We start from the raw sequence: 19,496 nt of genomic DNA, 5'->3' as shown, positions 1-19,496 counted from the left end.
AGTAAATACTACTTTGAACTACTTGAAGTACAATTGTACATATACAGCAAAACCTGGTGTAAGCGACCTCTGGGTTTAGCGACCACCTGCTCTTAACGACCGTTTTTCCATGCACCAACAGTTCTACACAGACACTGTGGGACCTGGTTCTAAAGACCACCTGGCTTTAATAACCGCTTTTGCTTGCACCGTGGGGTGGTCGCTTTAACCATGGGTGATGATCACAATCAGCCATGTCGTCTATCAACCATGTGAAATGTCGACCGGATCAGCTTGAAATCCAGTCTGGTGCAAATGCTGCAATGCTGGGGGATTGTGTTGTAGATCTATACAGACTACCGACTAGACGTAGACCATGGTAGATCTACATGACATGTAGATCTTGTACTAGCTAGACAGACTCAGTAAATCGTGCATCGGGGTCACCAGGTCACGCGGCATGATCGCTGAATCAGACTCAGTCAGAGTCAGAGGCAAGGATCTAGGATGTCATTACCTCAGGCACAGGTCATGTGCTGTGTGGGGAAATGGGGTGCAAAGTACGGGCAGCTGCACTCCTCGTATTCCTACACTACAGCCTGTGTGACCACTGCCCAGGCCGGGAGCGCCAACTGATACAGCTGAACTCTATTGCGGGCTTCCTGGTGCGCACAGACTCTGCGACCGCGATGATCAGAATAATGACTCTGGATCGAGAGAAGGATCTGACTGCAGAGCTGACGCCTGCACCTGACGATTTGGCAATAATACCGCGCGACACGAGACTCGAGGCTCGAGCTGAGGACTAAAACCTGCACTTCATGTGTCTATATCATTAGTATTACTAGTAGTGCTGACACCGAAGTCGCAAGACTTATCTCTTTCACTAAAAGACGGTGCCAAACGTTTGCCTCGCAGCCAATATCTTTGAAGAACTGAGTAAGCTAGTAAACGGAAATAATTAGAATTTCATTTTCTGATTTCTTTCTGTGATAGTGCATGGTAACGTTATAACGGTAGCAGCGCCTGGCAATCATGCAGCCGGTGTGTTGGTCCCTTTTCGAGTAGCAGCCAACCTACTGTAGTGCAGTGGCGCTAGCTAGGGCCGAGGCACCGAGTCCACGGGCATGCCTGGATGGCAAGGTGGGAATCCGGTCAACGACCTATGGTCAGCACGCGGAGAAGCAGATAGCTACAGTCCATTCGGCGACACCGGCGCTGCCGACCGGTGGAATAATGGTGGAGGTGGTGAGCTCTACCTGGCGAACGCCACGGACGTGCCGGACAGCAGCAGCAACTCGTCTACCCACACGCCATTCTGCGTTTACCTGGTCATCCATACCATCGGTGGAACACAGTAAGTGGCTGCATGTAGACTGACTGAGTAGCGGACTCTGGAGATGGTAAAACTGTTAGGTAGAAACCAGCTGTCGCTGTGTGTAGCATGCCACGCTTTTAGGAGCGAGCATTACTCCATTCAATGAACTAACTCTGTCTTCGCTAATTTGCAACCTGGTAACCACAGAACCAAATCATTATAGACGACCTCAATCGTACTCAGTGTTGGTGGTCGGCGCTTCCTTCATTCACTGGAACTGGGCGATGCCGTGGTGTAGTGAGAAGGCAGAAATGCCTGTATTATACGACATCTTGTATCTGGTGAAGAAAATGCACTATTCAAAATCAAATAAACTGCTGCGTTGGTGGCTATAGCATGCACTGCATGAAGTGGGCCAAGGTGTGTGCTGGATGGGACAATCTATGGAGAGAAAGCTCTTCGGGGACAATCCCTAGATCTTGGTAAACCTTGAGGATTTATTGAGTTCCATTTGGGTTTTTTTTATTTTCAAACATTACTGTCTTGTTACAGTACCATACAATCGTGACTAAGTACAGTGTTGCACAATGAAAGTGCACAATGAAAGTGCACAATGAAAGTCCGATCAAGTGAGTCAGCTTTGCCCCCCCCCCCCCCCCCCCGCACCAGTCAACATCCCAGTCAGTTTGTACAATGTCATGTAGGTCTAGGGCTGCACAGCACCCAGCATGGCGATACTTGACTTGACTCACTCGATCGGATTTCATTGATGAGCATGCATCACTGCACCCCCAAGAGAGCACTAGTGCATGAAACCAATAGTGTGCAGCTCGAATGGGTTGCTGTCACGGAGAAATTCCTGGATTCCATCATTTTAGTGGTGCAGTGCGTACAACTGAGCTGCGTCTGTGCTAGCAGGTCTCCTGCTGCACAGCTGCAGCTCATTTGTATGCACTACCCCCCCCCCCCCACACACACACACCACCACCGCCACTTATCTGCACCAACAATGATGTCATGATAACCCAGGAATAGTGCCGTGACAGGCACCCATGCAGAAATGTTGCACACTCTGGGTTTCGTGTCACTTCTTGCTACTACTCTGTGGGTAAGGCATGCATGACTGTGTTCATCATCTGCTCTGTTTTTTTTGTTTTGCCACCTGGCTGTCTGCGAACACATCATGCAGAGTGGGTATCTGGGACCTAGTGCTTCTGATCCCGAATGCCCTGTTCCTGCTCTACCTGGTCTCAACCATGTGCCACTCAGCGCGCCGACTCAAGCAGGTCTCCAGCCCCGTCTACAACACATTCTACGTACTGGTGAGGATCGGCGGAGAGTGCTTCAGTGTTGAGCTGCTTTTTCATGTGTGACTGGTTTCCGGCCCCGGCGTCGGAACCGCCGGGTCCAGTTGGTCCGGTTGGTGAGGTCATCACCGGACCAACATGTTTGCCATCAACGCATGTATACTGCTGAAAAGGTTATAGTGCACCTGCTGTGTCACACACAATAGGGCTATGGTATGGCCGGATCAATCAAAACCTGCTTCTGGTGGTCCTGGGTTTGGTGCGTGTTAAGCCTGGTTTTAGTGTTGCCATACATAGAATACCTGGTTCAAATAGAAGCCTGACTTGGTTTGAAGAAGCCTAGCGCTGAAATCGGTTTGTACAAGAATAAGCCCGGCTTTAATACGCGACGTTACGGGTACATGTATGCAAAAAAAAACAGGGTGTTCCTTAGGTATGCAGTGAATGTGCAACTGTGTATGTGCAGGGGCTTCACTACACCTGTTCCTGGTGTGCTAGTATGCGCAGTCTGTTGGTACAGTCATCAGTGGTACCACTGTACCAGTCATGGTGTACATGTACTTGCGTTGTTTGATGTGTGCTAGATCTTCCTGACGTGCGTCATGGGTACGGTGAGGTGCGCTACCACCATGTCCGTGAAGGGGTTCAACTCAGTTTCAGATCGGGTAAGCTATGAGACACAATCTTTTATACAACCAGTGTCTACTGTGAATCTATGTAGTTGCGGACTGTGTCTAGGTGTCACTACAGCAAGGAGCCTATTGGGCAGCATACCACTTAAGGAGAGTGGGAAGTGACGGGAAATCACTACATGTATGTACAGTCGTCCCTCTCTAATCCGGCACTTGTTTATCCAGCACCCTTGCAAACCAGCACACTTTCTGGCAAAACAGATTTTTCCAGTTCATTTTCTACGCTTTAATCCGGCGGCACTTGAATTCCGCCTCCAGCAGCGATTTTCTGCAACAAATCACTCAAACTGTGCATAATTCGATTTTCTAATCCAGCAGTTGTACATCACATACTTGTACTGTCAAGGAGCATTGTAACATAAACAACACATGTAACATACACTTGGGAATATCCTATGCTAGTGCATAGGATATTCCCAAGTGTATGTTATAGACATGCATTCCACAAAGTACTAGTACTTGGATTGACACAGAAAATTGCTACGTTTTGACGTACGACACAAACATGTATGTTAATAGGTGGGCCGGGTTGGAGGGCAGGATTAGATAATCCAGCACCCTTGTTTATCCAGCAGAAAATGCCGTTGCAAAAGGTGCCGGATTAGAGAGGGACGACTGTATACCCATTTCCTAGGCATTGCACACACTGCTGGAATTGGAGACCTCTTCCAAGGGATACACGGCATTAAAAAGAAGGGGGAAAGGGAAAAACATGTTATTCAAGCCACTCCAGCATTCAGTATTCTATCAAACTTCACGGATAGAATCTGTATCATCGAAATGGCTATATGGAGGAATTATATTCTGGTATCTACAGCAACTTGGAAGCTGTGTTGCTGGTGTGGTGAATAAGGTTGATCGAAAAGCACAGGTGGCGGGGAGTTCAGACTAAAGTTATTGATGTAGAAACCGACAGATGCTGCTTGCCCCGCCGGGAGAAACGGGAAGATAAAAGGGGCTACCACGAGTGGTCCAGAGACCCGGGCAAGAGCATTTGTAATTGAATTGGTTATCTACTATAGTACGTCAAGTCGGCGGAATAGCACAGGCTCCGGTGTGGGGAGCAAACCCTTTGCTATCTACTATAGGTGAGGTGTATTCGTCTACTATAGGCAAGGTATACTCGTAAGACCGTGGATCATATGGAGTTCTTTGCTTTTCTTACTTGCAACCTGCAGGTGCTGTGGCTGACGCTTCGCTTCTTTCAACTCAGCACAGAGCTGAGTGTGCTGATTCTAGGCCTACTCTTCGGTAAGTACTGCCAGAGAACTGTGGAGACATTCCTGTGGGACAGGGGTAAGACTGCCAGAGAACTATGGGCACATTCCTGTGGGACAGGGGTAAGACTGCCAGAGAACTACGGAGACATTCCTGTGTAAGACTGCCAGAGAACTATGGAGACATTCCTGTGGGACAGGGGATGGAATGCATCATGAGTCAACAGTACTCCCCACCGCCGTTGTTCCATTCCCACGTCAAACTGATGAACTCAGTCTTGCATTTCAAATGTCACTGATCAAATTCCTATTCCCATACCGCTTTAGGAACTGCACGTGTGCCTTGATCCCGCTGCGGATGGCGGGATTCCCGTCTGACCGAGTTTCTTGCGAACTGTGACATATTGAGCGGGGGTGAAGCACGACACCTGGCCTTGGTGTTAGGGGCAATCCGAATTCTATTCTAGCCACTTCCAGTGCAGAAGCCATGCTGGTCTTGTCAGTTATTGCCTTGTCCATGTACCTGTATATGGTAAAGGGTGCACCCGTGAGTGCGCTCTTGTTTGATCGCATGAGCTCCGAGTAAGAACACAATTGCCGTGGTCCAGTGTTCTACTGTATGCATGTACCGGTGTGTGTGTGGGTGTGCGTGTGTGTGTGTGTGTGCACGCGCATGCAGGGCATTTGGACAGCCGTCGCAGCATCCAGAGAGTGCTCATCATCACCATCACGCTGTCGCTAGCCTACGTCTTTACCCAGGTACTGTTCATTATCCAATCATGCCGCCGCACCTCAGGGGGAGCCTTGCATGGATCTCTACCCACTGAGTACCCAGACACATGCATGCACAAAGCACATGTGGTGCAGTCCTGCTCAATGAAATCCAGTCGCGTCACCCAAGTTGTGCGCCTTGCACCATTTCGCACCCCAGTGCTCGCAGGTCTAGGGCTGCGCAGCGCCCTGCGAGTACTTGCGAGTGACGCTGTGACTGGATTTCATTGAGCAGCACTGTAGTAGTGCAGTCAAACTCCATGAAGACATTGCTGAGATTCTAACTCTCGAACGATTGACAGTACGGTGACAAGAACTTGAATGATTAATGCAAGTCCATGCGCAGCTTCTGGAAAGAAACTGGGCTATGCTCAGAATTCTCCTTGTTTTAACACAGCAACAAGCAAACAAAAAGGAGTTGAAGCTCCCTTAGTCCCGAGATTGGACTGTAGCACGTTAGCTAGTCCACACTGATCTGCTGTAACGACTGCGTGAAGCATCACTGCTCACATTCACTCTGTGTGTGTGTGTGTGTGTCTCTGATTTAGCCACTCACACTAGTAGCAAGTACTGTATAGCAGGAAATTTTCGGACGGAAATATTTTCGGACAAAGACGAATTTCGACCTTTCGTACGGATTATATTTTCGTACAGTGCTGCATGCTAAATACACGTGTTTGCAAGCAGAACACATGTATAGTGTACATAATTTCACATGAACAAATTTTCGTACGGAATTAATTTTAGTACAAAAGAGGCCGCGTACGAAATCGTACGAAAATAAATTCCGTCCGAAAATTTCCTGCTATACAGTATTACCTTCACTGGGGGCAGGGGTAACTGCAGTTGGATCCCAGGACGGATACCCTGATGCCGTCAATCCTTTTTCTGCACCTTGTCCTCACCCACTTACGAGATGTGGTGAGCCCGTAAGTGGGATCATTTTCAAGTCCACCCAGAGTTTTGGGGATTTCAGGGGTGTCGGCCGTTGGGCGGTTCAATAGCCAATTGAGTCATCTTTCCAAGATTCCTTTTGAGTCTCTCTCCTCTCTTCCGGGGAGACCCACGTGACCAGTTTTGGCAGTGAGAAACAAGTACAAGACAAGTGTGTGTGTGTGTGTGTGTGTGTGTGTGTGTGTGCACATGTACTGCGTCTTGCTCTTGCAATGCTGGCTGCGTGCAGGGTGTACTGCAGCAAATGTCAAACGGCGAGGATCTGCTGGATCACAATGTGTACGCACATGGCGGCGTGCCGTTCTGGTTTGGAAGCTCACTACTATTCCTGCTGGTGAGTCCGACTCTTGAACTTCCAACTGGTCAGCATACTTCTTCCCCGAGTAAAACATCCCCTGAGTAAAACACCCCCCGAGACCATCGATACAATGGCATGTGATTCTGCTATGTGCAATGACAGTAATCTGTGGGGTAGCCCTAAAACATTCACTGTCAACGTTCAATCGTAGACTCCTCCTGGTAGTGCATGATCTGGTTTTTGAAGTTTCCTGCCAGGCGAGCATTTCAGTGTTGATAACTACAAATATTTGGGGGTAGTAATATTGCCCCCTCCTCCCTCCCCTTATGCACGGGCCCGGCGTTCCAGGCACGCGGGTGTGCATGCGCAGGCTGTTGGCAAATTTCACCTTTCTGTCTGCCTGTGTGCACCGTGCATGCGGCACGGCGAAATACCTGCGTCCGTGTGCAGGTGTACGTCAGTGTGGTGCTGCTGCGCTACATCCCGTCGCTCAACTGCTGTGGCCTGATCGTACCCGGTAAGCTTGACATTCTCATCAGTCAGCAGTGATAATAAGCTGTAGAACAATGTTCAGTGCAATGAGGCCATGCACGTACTTCCTCTGTTAAGCAAAACTTCGTTCCGTTTGTAGAGTTCTTGTCATGATAATTCTTTCAGCATTAGATATACATGTCCGTGATGTATCCCCTACAAAGGGTAGCCGAGGTGTCGGCCATTGTTCTGACAGGCCTTTGAACCTCTGAAAAGCGTTGAGTCCTTCGAAAAATCGGCGAAGCAGGACCGTTTGTCGACAGGATGTCACCAGAACCCCAGGCGCACGCACATGACACCAAAGTGCGAAACTGAGAAATAGTTTGAAGGACCGCGTGGCTCGAAGAAGTGATCAGAAGCCGGCCAGCGCTCAGCCACCGCTGTACCAGCACGGGTCGACGGTGCGCATCCGCACACAGCCAAAATCAATGCACTTGTGTTTGCAGTGCAGGGGAAATCAAAAGGGTTCGGCATTCAGGTTGCCGTACCGCCGGCGCAAAGTCCTGATCTCAACGTCGACGACTTGCCGTTCTTCCACAGCCTGTAGACAGACGTGTCACTCGTGGCAAAGTAAACCAAAAAGGAACTTCTGCAGGCTGTGGAAACATGCTGGCACGAGTACACCGCTGCGAAGTTGAGAAGCATTTGGTTTGGCCTCCTTCTATGGTATTCCAGAGAGTGACCGCAACTACCAGCGCCACCGTGGAGGTCGTCAGGCTCACAGTTCGAGTGAAGAACTTGGCTATCTCCACGATCAAATCGTGTCTTGGCAACTTGTAAAGGCTGGGGAACAAAAGCTAGCAGCACTGGAGGCGAAAGTCAGTGAGGATGCAGACTCGATGTCATTGAGAGAGCGAGTCGTCAGCAGATTCAGACGAAGAGTGAAGCTGGACTGCTTTGAAACGAGCTGTGTCGGACATCTGTAAATAAATATTATATCATATGCTGGTTTGTTATCCACTTTTGCAAAGCATGTTTGTAGCCGTAGGATGATTCGGACTGAACTGTAAATATGCAACAAAGTTTTGCTTAACGGAGGAAGTACACATAGGTCAATGCACTACATAGCATGATGAGTTGCCGCTGAATTCGTCCTCGGGTTGTTCTTCCTTGTGTGTCTGCAACAGCAGAAGGTCTCTTTGTTAGTTCCTATGCCTGGGTGTCTTCTATGTCCCTGTCATGCACAGTGAAGGCTAAATTCTACTACTACGCTCTGTTCATGGCTATTCTCAACTTGCTGCAGTCGGTCGGCAGTGGGCTGATCCTGTTCACTGATCCCGATGCCAGTGAAGGATTCTGGTAAGGGTACCGAAAAAATGCATGCCGAGCGGGATGAAATGTTCTGCCGGCAAGGGCTTGGATGTGTAAACAACTGAAATGCGTAGCGGCTTCCATTGCCCTTGTGTGTAGAACGGCATCAGAATTGTTGTACTTGAAGTACGGGCGTAGAATACATGACCTTGTAGAATACATGACCTGAGGACATGCAGTGCTGGCTTAGTCTCAGCTCTCCAAGTTTTCTGAATTGTAGATGTACTAGTAAGGGTAGTTCAAGGTAGCAATAGTCATCAGTAGATGAGGTGTGCCGTGTTCTTCAAAGATCCATTCTTCTTCCAGTGTGCTAATCAACAACGCTAAGGAAGGCGGCGCACAGTTGTTATCATTAGGTTGGGTTTCGATCCACGTGATTTCTCCACGACTCCTAAGCATGCCGTGTTGCTTTGGAGATGCGTTGGCTGCATGCGCCCACTGCATGCACCACGAACCGAAACCGCGTTATCCAGCTTGTTATGCACGCTGCACGTGGTGTGTACCTTGTGTTTCGCGCGACTTGAACGTTGCCATGGATAAATCCGGAAAGTGCAAAAAATATTTCAAAAAGTCCTACGGAGGACCCAACGTAGGAAACAGCTTTCCTACGGAAATCCGTAGAGAGATTTACGTATGAAAGTTGCCCTCGCTCTCCAGCGCGTACGACATGCGGGTTTTCATGCGTAATTACGTAGAGCGAAACCTCCCTGGGCTATTGTGTGGAACAGTGGTTTACGGCAATGGCTGACAATGTTGTGCTGTTTGTAAGCAAGACAACTGGTGGGTGATTGGTGCATGCATGGTAATATGGCTGCGTTCGTTTTTAGCTACCTGGTAGAGTAGAGTCACTCTACCGACAGAGGTAGATGGTAGAGGCAAGTGCACGAACGCTGTTCTACCTGATTTAGTAGTTTTTCACGATATGTACGTGAAATGTTTTTCTTCTGTATGGAGTTGTATACAACCCCTTGATGTTGCTGGTAATCCCATAGCTCTACCAACTTCTACCGGGTTCTACCAACTTTTTCCTGGCAGAGCCGGTAGAGGAAAGTAGAATCTACGCTTTTGAGTAGAAAAAACGAACACCTCTACCGAAAGAAGTAGTTTTTACCAAAACCTGTAGATCAAAAGCAAACGCTCCCTATCACTCGCATCACTAGATTTCACAGGTTACTCATGTCCTGTATAATTGCACAAAAACAGGAGTATTTGAAACATTCACGGGGGACTGAACGGATTGCGACAATCTGCCGTCATGTAAAAACAGCCTGGGATCGAGTGGTCCACCGAGTTGAACCTGCGAATAACTCGGCCTACCTGATCCCAGTGTACACAGGACATGTTGATTTGCTCATTTACACCAGTACTTTATGTATGTCATTCTCCTGTCCTGTAGCCTCATCGACGTCACGACGTTCTTCCTCTTCAGCCTCTTCTCTCCGATAATCTACACGGTGTTTCTGTGGGGATTCTTCAAGTGAGCAACACGTGCATGTATTGTTGATTTGCTTGTTGCTCCAAATGGAGCCATTAATACTAGCAAGAGTACATGAAAACCAGAGTGTGCAGCTCGGATTGGTTGCTGTCACGGCGAAATTCCGTGATTACATCATTTTAGTGATGTAGTGCGTACAAGCAGGATTCAAGCAGGTCTCTTTCTGCACAACTGCAGCTCAGTTGTGCGCACTACGCCATTTCCCGCCTCAGATCTGCACCAAATATGATGTAATCACGGAATTTCGCCGTGACAGACACCCATAGCAGAGAAGGCCCCAAGCTGCACACTCTGGTTTTCATGTACTCTTGATAGTTAATACTCATAGCTCCTGGTTGTGCTGGTCCTATGGGGCAGGTGGTCACCTTATCCAAGTGGTGGTGGGTTTTAAACTGTGCTGTGATGGTTGCAGTTTGGAAGCAGTTCTGCATCGTGTCTGCTATTCTTTGCCTTCTGCCCGTTCAGGCCGAGTTTCACCAGTAGCAGTGAGCGCTCGCACCTGCTCGACATCTCCTACAACAGCCCCGGCGAGTTCAATCCACGCACGTCGATCATCAGCAATGCTGGAGGCCACGGATCAACGAACAACGGTGTGGCGCCGGTGATGGGCGGACACGGCACCGGCATATACGGCTCGTCGGCGCCCAAGGACATCGGATCCTACCCGCTATCCTACAACTCGCTGGCGAGCAGTCTGGATGCGGTGGACGGTGACCTGAAAGACGAGATGCTGGATCCGGAGAAAACTAGGAGAGCCGAGCACGACGTGTATCGCTCGCCCAGTACCGAGACCACGCGCAGCTACGGCTTCCGCACCCCGCTGGAGCGTAGCTTTGTGGACAATTACGACAGTGAAGGCTCGCTGAACAGATACAGTGACACGGACCTGAGTGACTTTGAAGACCTGAGCTAGCATAGTGGCTGTGCTACGCTACCGAGGCCGGGCTGGGTCCTGGTGGGTTTTCGGCACAGCCACGTGCACGCATGACGGGTTCCAACGAAGAGTTTATTCAAAGTCAACATCCTGATTTGCACCTACTGGTACATGTCCTCTCCCCCCCCCCCCCCTCTCTCTCTCTCTCTCTCTCTCTCTCTCTCTCTCTCTCTCTCTCTCCATCGGCCGCTTCCCAGCAATGTGAACTTTACCAATACATGTATTCTCGTGGAACTGGATACTTGAGTACAGTCATTTTGTCAACAAATTACGCCGCTGTTCTTATTAATCAAGTTTTTTATCTCCTTGAATGTTGACCTTACCTGCGACACATGTGCAAAGAGATTTTCCAGAGAGCATCCTATTTTGCGCGCAGCACAAACACCTGCCTTCTTGACCGTGCAGTGTGGCCCTCCCAAGTAGGTGGTTCAGAATGCGCCACACTATTTCGGCTTCATCACTGAGTATCCAGGGTTGGTGTCAGACAGGGAGGGAGCCCTACACACAGCCCTACACATTATGTGTAGGACTGCTCCCTAGGCCCTGGTGTCAGACAAGGGGGGGGGGGGGGGGAGCTTTCTTGGAACAAGTACATTTTGGTATCGCACTGAGTCTGTACATGGTTCAAGTTGCAGGCCATGTACTACAGTAGCTGCATGCACTTGCACCACGGGATATGTTTGCTTGCGCATGTTCGTAATTCCTCCTTCACCGTGTGTGGACAGTGCGGCCAGTGAAATCCAGGGAGCTGTATAGGTTAAACAACTCCCCAGTGAAATCTGACAGGTCGCGCGAGAACTGCACGGTGGACGTGTGGGCGCGTGCTCTGAGCTGCAGGGCTGCTCGACACGGGTGCCAAAACTGCGCAGTGCAGCGGGCAGGTTTCACTGGCCAGTGCTCCACTTCGGGTTAGGATGTGGCCCAGCCCGTCAGCGAGTTGTGAACTATTGCATAATATATCCTGGCATGTGTGCGCTCTTGTCATTCAGCTACAGAAAACCAAAGATACGAGTTTACTTTTTGCCGGTTTCCCGCTTGAGGATGGACTGTCCGCAGCTCTGTGCATCCCAATGCATGGAGGGGGCACATGCAAATCCCCATGCCATGAAGTCAAAAACCGAGTTTTCGAAGTCGAACGCAGCCCAGATCGGATTTTCAACTTTCCAAACTCCATCAATTTCTGCACGGACTACATTTGATGTGTACAGAGAGCTGTGAACAAGGGTGATAGCGTATTACAGATCTTTACATAGTGTGTGTGGATCTACAATAGTCGTGTGCGAGAGAAGCACACAGAAGCAGGTGAGAGCGTGATCAACAATATGGGACGCTAAAAATTGACAAAAGAGGCGTCACATCGAGAAAAAAATCCATATTCCTAAATAAATGTCCACATGAAAAAAGTATGAAGTGGAACTATTAAACCAAAAAACCACAATAGTGGAGGAGCCATTATGTTTGGTAGCATACGCTTCACGGGCGCCTGTATCAACGGCTCTTTTGCGCAAACAGTTAAATAAAGCGAGCCAACTAGAAGTGCAGGAGAGCCAGGCCAGAAACGAGGAATTTGAGGATCTCAGAGGAAAATATCAACTTGACTAGCTTTCTGGTGTCTCCGCACTGGTTTAAAAAAAAAGAGAGAAGAAGGTGAAGACTGACCAAGGAGACCATATTGCTGAGGGTTGCACCGAGAAGGAGACGGCGGTAACGAGCAGCACTGCATCTTGGGACACGCCTCACCTACTGCACATGCAGCACTGTCTTGACGGCGTTGACGATGTTGAAGTCGCGCGGCGTGGCGTTGTCCTCGAGGCTCTTGGCGTACGGCATCGGGACGTCGGCACCGGTTACGCGCACTACTGGCGCGTCCAGGTAATCAAACGCCTCCGCTACAAAAGCAAAACAAATCCAACAGATTTAACAGATTCAGCCACATACAGTCAGACCTCGCATATCCAGATCCCTCGTCGTCCGGAAGAAAATAGTTGGTTGCCGATTTACAGCATATGTCATGCATACATACAGTATGTGTGTTCGATTATCCGGTTCCCTTGCCTACGTGGAAAACGGGTGTGTGCGGTTAAGCGAGGTCCGACTGTGTTTTAATTACTTCTAGCACAGGTGAAATACAAAAAGAGTGCGCGACAGACCTGAGAGAGCTTTACTGCAATCCCTGCCTGTTTTCAGCTGCATGCACAGTAACGTTGCGTGCACAAATGCCCCGGATGCAATGTGTTACGTTCTGCTCAAAACCAGCTACAAGCTCTATAGCGGACTACTCAACTCTGTAGTACCCTTAGCAGGGTTTGCAGTACGGTGTTTCACGAATTTGATGAAAGCATGCCTGTTTTCGTTGTTGATGGGAAGTCGTCAAGATAACTAGCTCCTATTGTACATGCACGGACTGTGCAACTTGTGCCTGTGCCGTGAAACACCGGTCACTGTGACAGTGGTAGGTTAGATGCCAAGAAGACTGATATACATGCAGTGTACAACATACAGCCATGCACTATGACATGAGTGCACACATGGACCCACACCCACATACCTCCCCCCCCCCCCCCCACACACACACGTGCACAAACGGCATCAGCACACTCACACTCCATAATCTGTGCACAGATCTCTGAGCCGACTCCGGACTGCGGCCAGCCACCTTCAACAGTCACCAAGTGATTGGTCTTCTTGACAGACTCCACGATGGTCGGTACGTCCATTGGTCGAATTGAGCGCAAGTTGATCACCTACACAATACAGAAGTGCAGACCAGATGTGTTTTCTATAACATTGAGTTGAAAAAGTGCGAAATAGGGGGTGAGCTAAAAAAAGAAGAAGAGGGAGAAGAGAGTGCATGTATGTCCTATCCTGACATACTGGAAAACTGCGCCGTGGAAATCATTATTATCCGAGCTTGAGTGCACCCATAAAATAAATGTACGTACCATAGTTGCAGCATAATAAAGCAAAAAATGCGCACAATCAATCTCAACAGGCAGAGCACTGAGATGCGGGGCGGCGTGCAGCTTACCTCACAGTCGATGCCCTGCTGTGCCAAGATGTTGGCAGCTTCCAGGCAAAAGCCAACCATCCGAGAGTGTGACACCAGTGTTACACGAGAACCTGAACAAACACACACACGCACACACGCACACATGCACGCACAGAACAAAACATGCACACATGTACACACATAGACAAACATGCACACACACACATGGACACACGCACGCGTGCACACACACACACAAACAAAAACCTTATGAAGTACATGTCCATGTAGATACAGGAAAGAGCAGTAAATCATACTCAAAGTAGGAAAAAATATCTACTACAGTCTGTTTCAAAAAGATTAGCAATCAAGTTTGGGTCTTAAAAAGTATGAAGATAAGGGAAATTTGGACAACAAAGTACATAAAACGGCTTGTTAGGACACGGCAAATTGTTCTGTGAAGGTTTCGGAACAATTGGACCAACCATTAAGGAGTTAGTATTTCGGCCAGGTTTCTGGCCTTTTCCCATGGTTTATAATTTGCCCTGGAAGCCAGTATCGATTTGTTATCAAAACCCACGATTTATCCCTTCCTTTTTGGCCTTGTGGTTATGAATGCTGTCTGCTGACCATGAAGTTGTGAGTTCAAATCCCAACAAATCTTCAAGTCAAACATTTTTTCTTCATTTTTTCATTGTTTTGGTGATCACGCTGGTACAAGACAAAGAAGGTGGCTGCGCCAAACGACTTGTTGTTGGAGCTCGCGTTTCCTGCCGAACTGACTGACACTTGACTGGCTCACGCCATGTGAATTTGTGAACACACACAACACTGAAACCGTGTGAGTGAACACGGAAGTCATTGCGCTGTAGCTACGTGTTTTTGAATACACTGGCACATCGATCGATCGATTTCTGTTTGAGAATTATTTTAGTATTTTGAAGATCGCCAATTTATTTGAATTTAGGAGTCAACGCCGTCTTCTATCAGCTTTCACAGACGTCTGCTTTTCTCAAAATGTCGTCGAAGTCACACGGATAGCTTTGCCACTTCAAGGCCTTGGGAATGAGTCTGTGTCGATGCCGTTTTCGTCACATCGTGAGAGTAAATTGCATCCGCGGCAGCTCAAAGAATCTATTTGGTCACAAAACGGACGCATCCCGCTCGTCAAAATTTACCACACTTTCGACATGTCCTCTCTGACTCCATATCGATGCGAGGAAGAACTCGTTTGTTGTAAACCAGACGAACATGTACCAGTACGAGTACCGACGTCAGTGAGTTGCCATTTTTCATGCTTTCGCGCGGAATATTTCTTCGAGTTCACAGTGAGTTTTTCCAGGCAGCGCTCGAGCCGTCATACGGTAAGACGGCAAACTCCCCGGGCGATCGCCAGGATTGCTAATCTTTTTGAAACTGACTATAGTATGTAGCATTTTAAAGGACCATGCAGCTTTGTTTATAATAACTTTCGAACCTCCGCAATATTATTACGTAGGTTTGCAAGGCCGATTTTTGAGTTCGGGTTGGCACTCCACTGAAAGTCAAACCCAGTGAAGAAATTCAGGTGGAGAGGATCAGGAAGCAGAGATCGCGTTTGTGTTACTTTGACAGGTAATGTTTTTTTCTTGTTTTTTTCCAACTGATCATGGCATGAGTGCCCTACCTTTTTTTAAACGTTGTAGAACACTGTCCTTCAATACAAAGCACGAAGAAGTGTAAAAACAACAGAAAAACTTTGACAGGTAATGTGCACACATGTACAGAAAGTACAACGTAGACAATTTATGACTGTCCGGACGCAAATCCACAATTCGTGTTCTAACTGAACGCAAAATGTGAGAGCTCCAGTTCGAGCTCAAAAGAGAATCTTGTCATGCTTTAACCTCTGTATTGTCACACTATTGTGCATAAGCTGTATACTGAAAGGCAAGTAAAATTAGGTAATTTCAGCGGAACATACAGGTCTGGATGAGCAAGACGGTAAAGATGTCTTTCCAAAAGACAATACACCAATGCCAATCTTACCGACACGCTCAATCTTCGCTTTTCCGATTGGTAATACAAAGTCCTTGTCCAGGGCTTCGTCGGACACTTCCATTTCTTGCCCGTACATGACCTCATTCTCCAAGACAACCACTGCAGAACGAAGGGAAAAAAACAAAATGCATGTTCACCGACGAGAAAGGGTCATGAATGCTTGCATTGGCTGTATCATCAGCACAAATAGTCAAATACAGAACTGGGAGCATCGGAACACACAACACACGCAGAGCTAGGTACAACAGCGTAAATACAGAGTTGGGAACAGGAATCCGACAAATCCTTGATAACTCAAATCCGACTTGATAGCATAATCGATTACAAACTAGTACAAAGCACACAAAAACCGGCCCCCAGTCGACATAGCACGCCACTCAGTGATCAGGCCGTTACGAAACACCAAAGTACACACAGCACAGTGCATAACTCTAGCCGAGGAACACCGCATGACAAAGGTGACGAGCTCAAGCTCGAGTCTCGTATCACTACTGCCAAATCATTCTGACAACCATCGACCGCATACTATAGGTAGCTGATACAAGCGATAGAGCACGGATACACTGTACGTGTGTGTCCAACGCCACATGCATGGTGTATATTGGCAACTCTGACTACAGCCTAACAGGGCAAAGAGTGACGGCCATCTTCTCCAGGGCAGGCAGCGTGAGCCAGGACAGCAAGGCTGGTGGTTACACAACGCCCGTGTCCCTTGCTTGCTGGTGGCATTAGCACTGACCAGGATTATCGTCGCGGATAGCCGCCTTCATAAGACCACGGCAGTCCTCTACACTGTATGGAGACACAACCTGCACAACACCAGAGAACACAAGAGGAAGCAAAACGAGGGGCAGCATTGATGTGTTAGGATGGCATTCCGTAGTAGCCAGCTAGTAAGACGGCGCGGGGGGTAGGCCTTGGCGGATAATGCCGGCAGAAAAATTGGCAGAATTCGGTACTTTTTCTGGTAAGTTTCATGCATGTTTGGTATGTGGATAAAGAAATGGAGCAGAATTCGAGGAATTGCCCGCCATAAGGTTTGTATGGTTCTGCCAATTTCGGTGCAAAAAAAGCAGAATCTGCCACCTTTTCGAGCATTATCCGCTAAGGCCTGGGGGGGGGGGGGGGGCATCATAGTGCTCATGGACCAGTGCTGGTGTTCACCCTTACTGGAAATCATTACATCTGCGCCCTACACCTAGCAAATTATCAAAAAAGCAGCTGTGAGATGACCTTATACGTACATTAGTCCATGTACTGCATGCAGTGAAAACGTCACTCTATCAGTGTTACTCATACCAATGGCATCGCATGACCTGACCACACCAATGACATAACATGAATTGACCACACCAATGACATCACATGAGCTGACCGTACCTTGAGGCCGGGGCAGTGGCTGTACCATGCTGCAAAGCACTGTGAATGCTGAGCAGCAACGCCAACGGCAGCACCATTCGGTCCACGGAACACGATGGGCACTTTGACCTGATAGCAGAGCAGGACATATGGAAAGCGAAAAAATGACAACAATATACATGTACACAAAATTCTAGGTACATATTGTATTGGTCAGACCAAGATGCAAACCGACGGGATCCATGCAATGCATGTATGTGCACGTTGATCTCAACAGATCCGGGCCCGATGGGTTAGGATCACACAGGAGTAGTAGCTTCCCACTGATGCCAAAAAGATGCAAGCAAGAAAGCTTGCATCTCCAACACATACACACCTGTCCTGCTGACATGTAGTAGGTCTTAGCTGCCGAGTTAACGACCTGGACGTAAGAGAAAAGCAGACAGACAGCCAAACTGATATAAACAGACACACATACTATCTTACACGCACATACACACATACATACACATACATACACAGACATGCACAGACATACATACACAGACACTTGTACTTGTACGTGTTGCTCACTGCCAAAACTGGTCACGTGGGTCTCCCCGGGAGAGGGGAGAGAGACTCAAAAGGAATCTTGGAAAGATGACTCAATTGGATATTGAACCACCCAACGGCCGACACAAGTCCACCCACACAGACAGAGACACAGACACACATACAGGTTTCACAATTGCACAAGAACACAGACTATAGATGTAGCTATTGGCTAGCAGAAAATACAGCTGCCAGAGACATGCCACTGAAGACCATGACTGATCTGAGTGGGCTCAGAATGCGCGCTTTGGACAAGCAATCATGGAGGGAGCTCTCAGCCTGAGCTGGTTTTGCTCACGGCTGCAACGCACGGGGTAGTGAACCCAGGACAGAAGCGGACCAGGCATCATGACTTTGCACATCTATCGTTATGCTGCTTCATTACGCGACCTGTTTTATTATTATTATTATTATTAGCAGAAAATAAAAAGAAAGAGATGGAGACACTGTGAAAGCCAGAAGTAGAGTACACTGCAGTGAAACCTTGTCAGGGAGAACACTGGTAAGACAAACTTTGCTTTAGAAGACCTAGTCTTCACAATTCCATGGGACAAATCACTGTGTATTCACTGGGTAAAATATATGGATAAGAACTCCCGTCAGTGCGAACAAACACCATTGATCCCTTTTGGTGTTCGTCCTAAAGAGGTTTGACTGTATATGTCCTTGGGGACGGCAGCAGAGAGAGAGAGAGAGAGAGAGAGAGAGAGAGAGAGAGAGAGAGAGAGAGAGAGAGAGAGAGAGAGAGAGAGAGAGAGAGAGAGAGAGAGAGAGAGAGAGAGAGAGAGAGAGAGAGAGAGAGAGAGAGAGAGAGAGAGAGAGAGAGGAAGAGAGGAAGAGAGAGGAAGCAAAGAAAGTATACACACTTACCTGGTCGATGGCTTGCATGGAGAAATTGAACGTCATAAACTCGCAGATCGGCCTCATTCCCGCCTGCCCACAACAAAGACCAATGGAAAGAACATTTCAGAACAAACCTCAGTTATAACAGCTAGAGTCAACTGACACCTGCAGAGAGAGAACGGCGCAGACAATCAATGTGCACTAATAACGATAGAGATCAAACAACCACAGTGAAAACAAGGTCACAACCACAGTGTAAGGTTGAAGACCAGAGATTGTACAAGGAATGGTTTGTGCCGAGTCTAGACCCAGGGCAAGACTTACCATGGCAGCACCCACAGCAACACCGGCAATACCCATCTGTCAACAATTGGGCAAAGACAAAGACAAAATCGAAGACAGCATCAGCAACAAGAATGGGAACGAGAACAAGAACAGCAGCAGCTCATAGACGTCCTTGTATCCCCGTACGCATGCAACCCGATACACATGTATTTCCATTTTCCAAGCTCACAGTTGCCTCTCCCCCCCCCCCCCCCCTCACCGCTTCCCCATATGGGATTCACAGGGAACAAAGTGAGAGGGTACAAGTGATCAAAAGTTCAAAACACCGTCTTAGGGGGTGATTATATGTGCAGCTCCAGCCCGGGCTGGTCGACAGGCGGGCTGGCCCGCCTGCAACGGGATCTCGGGGTTGTACACAAATCCACACAAAACTTGTGGTGCGTTTACATGGCAAGCGGGCTGGCCCGGCGAGGCGGGATCCCGCCTCGAGGCACCCGGGATCCCGGCTAGGCGGGCCAGAAAAAGCACATATAAACAGACCAGCCCGGGCCAGAGTTGTATTATTATGGTGTCGACACTGCG

The 19,496-nt window shown here is 48.4% G+C and overlaps 2 protein-coding genes across 2 annotated transcripts in view; one reads left to right on the top strand and one right to left on the bottom strand.

The window, feature by feature from the left end:
• The first annotated feature begins 823 nt into the window (after nt 1–823).
• On the top strand, nt 824–11,152 carry LOC135814002 (transmembrane protein adipocyte-associated 1 homolog). The gene is made up of 10 exons (XM_065327053.1): nt 824–1,336; nt 2,487–2,619; nt 3,189–3,269; nt 4,475–4,547; nt 5,193–5,272; nt 6,468–6,572; nt 6,987–7,053; nt 8,255–8,366; nt 9,775–9,855; nt 10,339–11,152. Exons 1-10 carry the CDS (start codon nt 1,107–1,109, stop codon nt 10,784–10,786), a joined length of 1,410 nt encoding a protein of 469 aa, XP_065183125.1. The 5' UTR covers nt 824–1,106; the 3' UTR covers nt 10,787–11,152.
• Nucleotides 11,153–11,980: 828 nt separating this feature from the next.
• The window catches only part of LOC135813992 (pyruvate dehydrogenase E1 component subunit beta, mitochondrial-like), an 11,311-nt gene continuing 3,795 nt past the window's right edge, over nt 11,981–19,496 (bottom strand). Inside the window, exons 5-13 of the mRNA XM_065327042.1 lie at nt 18,954–18,989; nt 18,657–18,719; nt 17,572–17,616; nt 17,217–17,324; nt 16,576–16,645; nt 15,825–15,935; nt 13,836–13,927; nt 13,410–13,551; nt 11,981–12,696 (exon numbers count right to left, since the gene is read on the bottom strand). Of these exons, the coding sequence (XP_065183114.1) occupies nt 12,548–12,696; nt 13,410–13,551; nt 13,836–13,927; nt 15,825–15,935; nt 16,576–16,645; nt 17,217–17,324; nt 17,572–17,616; nt 18,657–18,719; nt 18,954–18,989 (816 nt within the window). The 3' untranslated portion in view covers nt 11,981–12,547. The remainder of the gene's footprint in view (nt 12,697–13,409; nt 13,552–13,835; nt 13,928–15,824; nt 15,936–16,575; nt 16,646–17,216; nt 17,325–17,571; nt 17,617–18,656; nt 18,720–18,953; nt 18,990–19,496) is intronic.

Source organism: Sycon ciliatum, chromosome 1 (genome assembly GCF_964019385.1).
Source record: "Sycon ciliatum chromosome 1, ocSycCili1.1, whole genome shotgun sequence".
Lineage (NCBI taxonomy): Eukaryota > Metazoa > Porifera > Calcarea > Leucosolenida > Sycettidae > Sycon > Sycon ciliatum.
The sequence above is the reverse complement of the archived record's forward strand: the minus strand, read 5'-3'. Positions and strand labels throughout refer to the sequence as shown.

Coding starts and splice junctions, on each gene's coding strand:
- LOC135814002 (XM_065327053.1), top strand. CDS start 1,107: ATGCCTGGATGGCAAGGTGGGAATCCGGTCAACGACCTATGGTCAGCA. Junction 6,573..6,986: donor GCTCACTACTATTCCTGCTG/GTGAGTCCGACT, acceptor GTCCGTGTGCAG/GTGTACGTCAGTGTGGTGCT. Junction 9,856..10,338: donor TTTCTGTGGGGATTCTTCAA/GTGAGCAACACG, acceptor CTGCCCGTTCAG/GCCGAGTTTCACCAGTAGCA.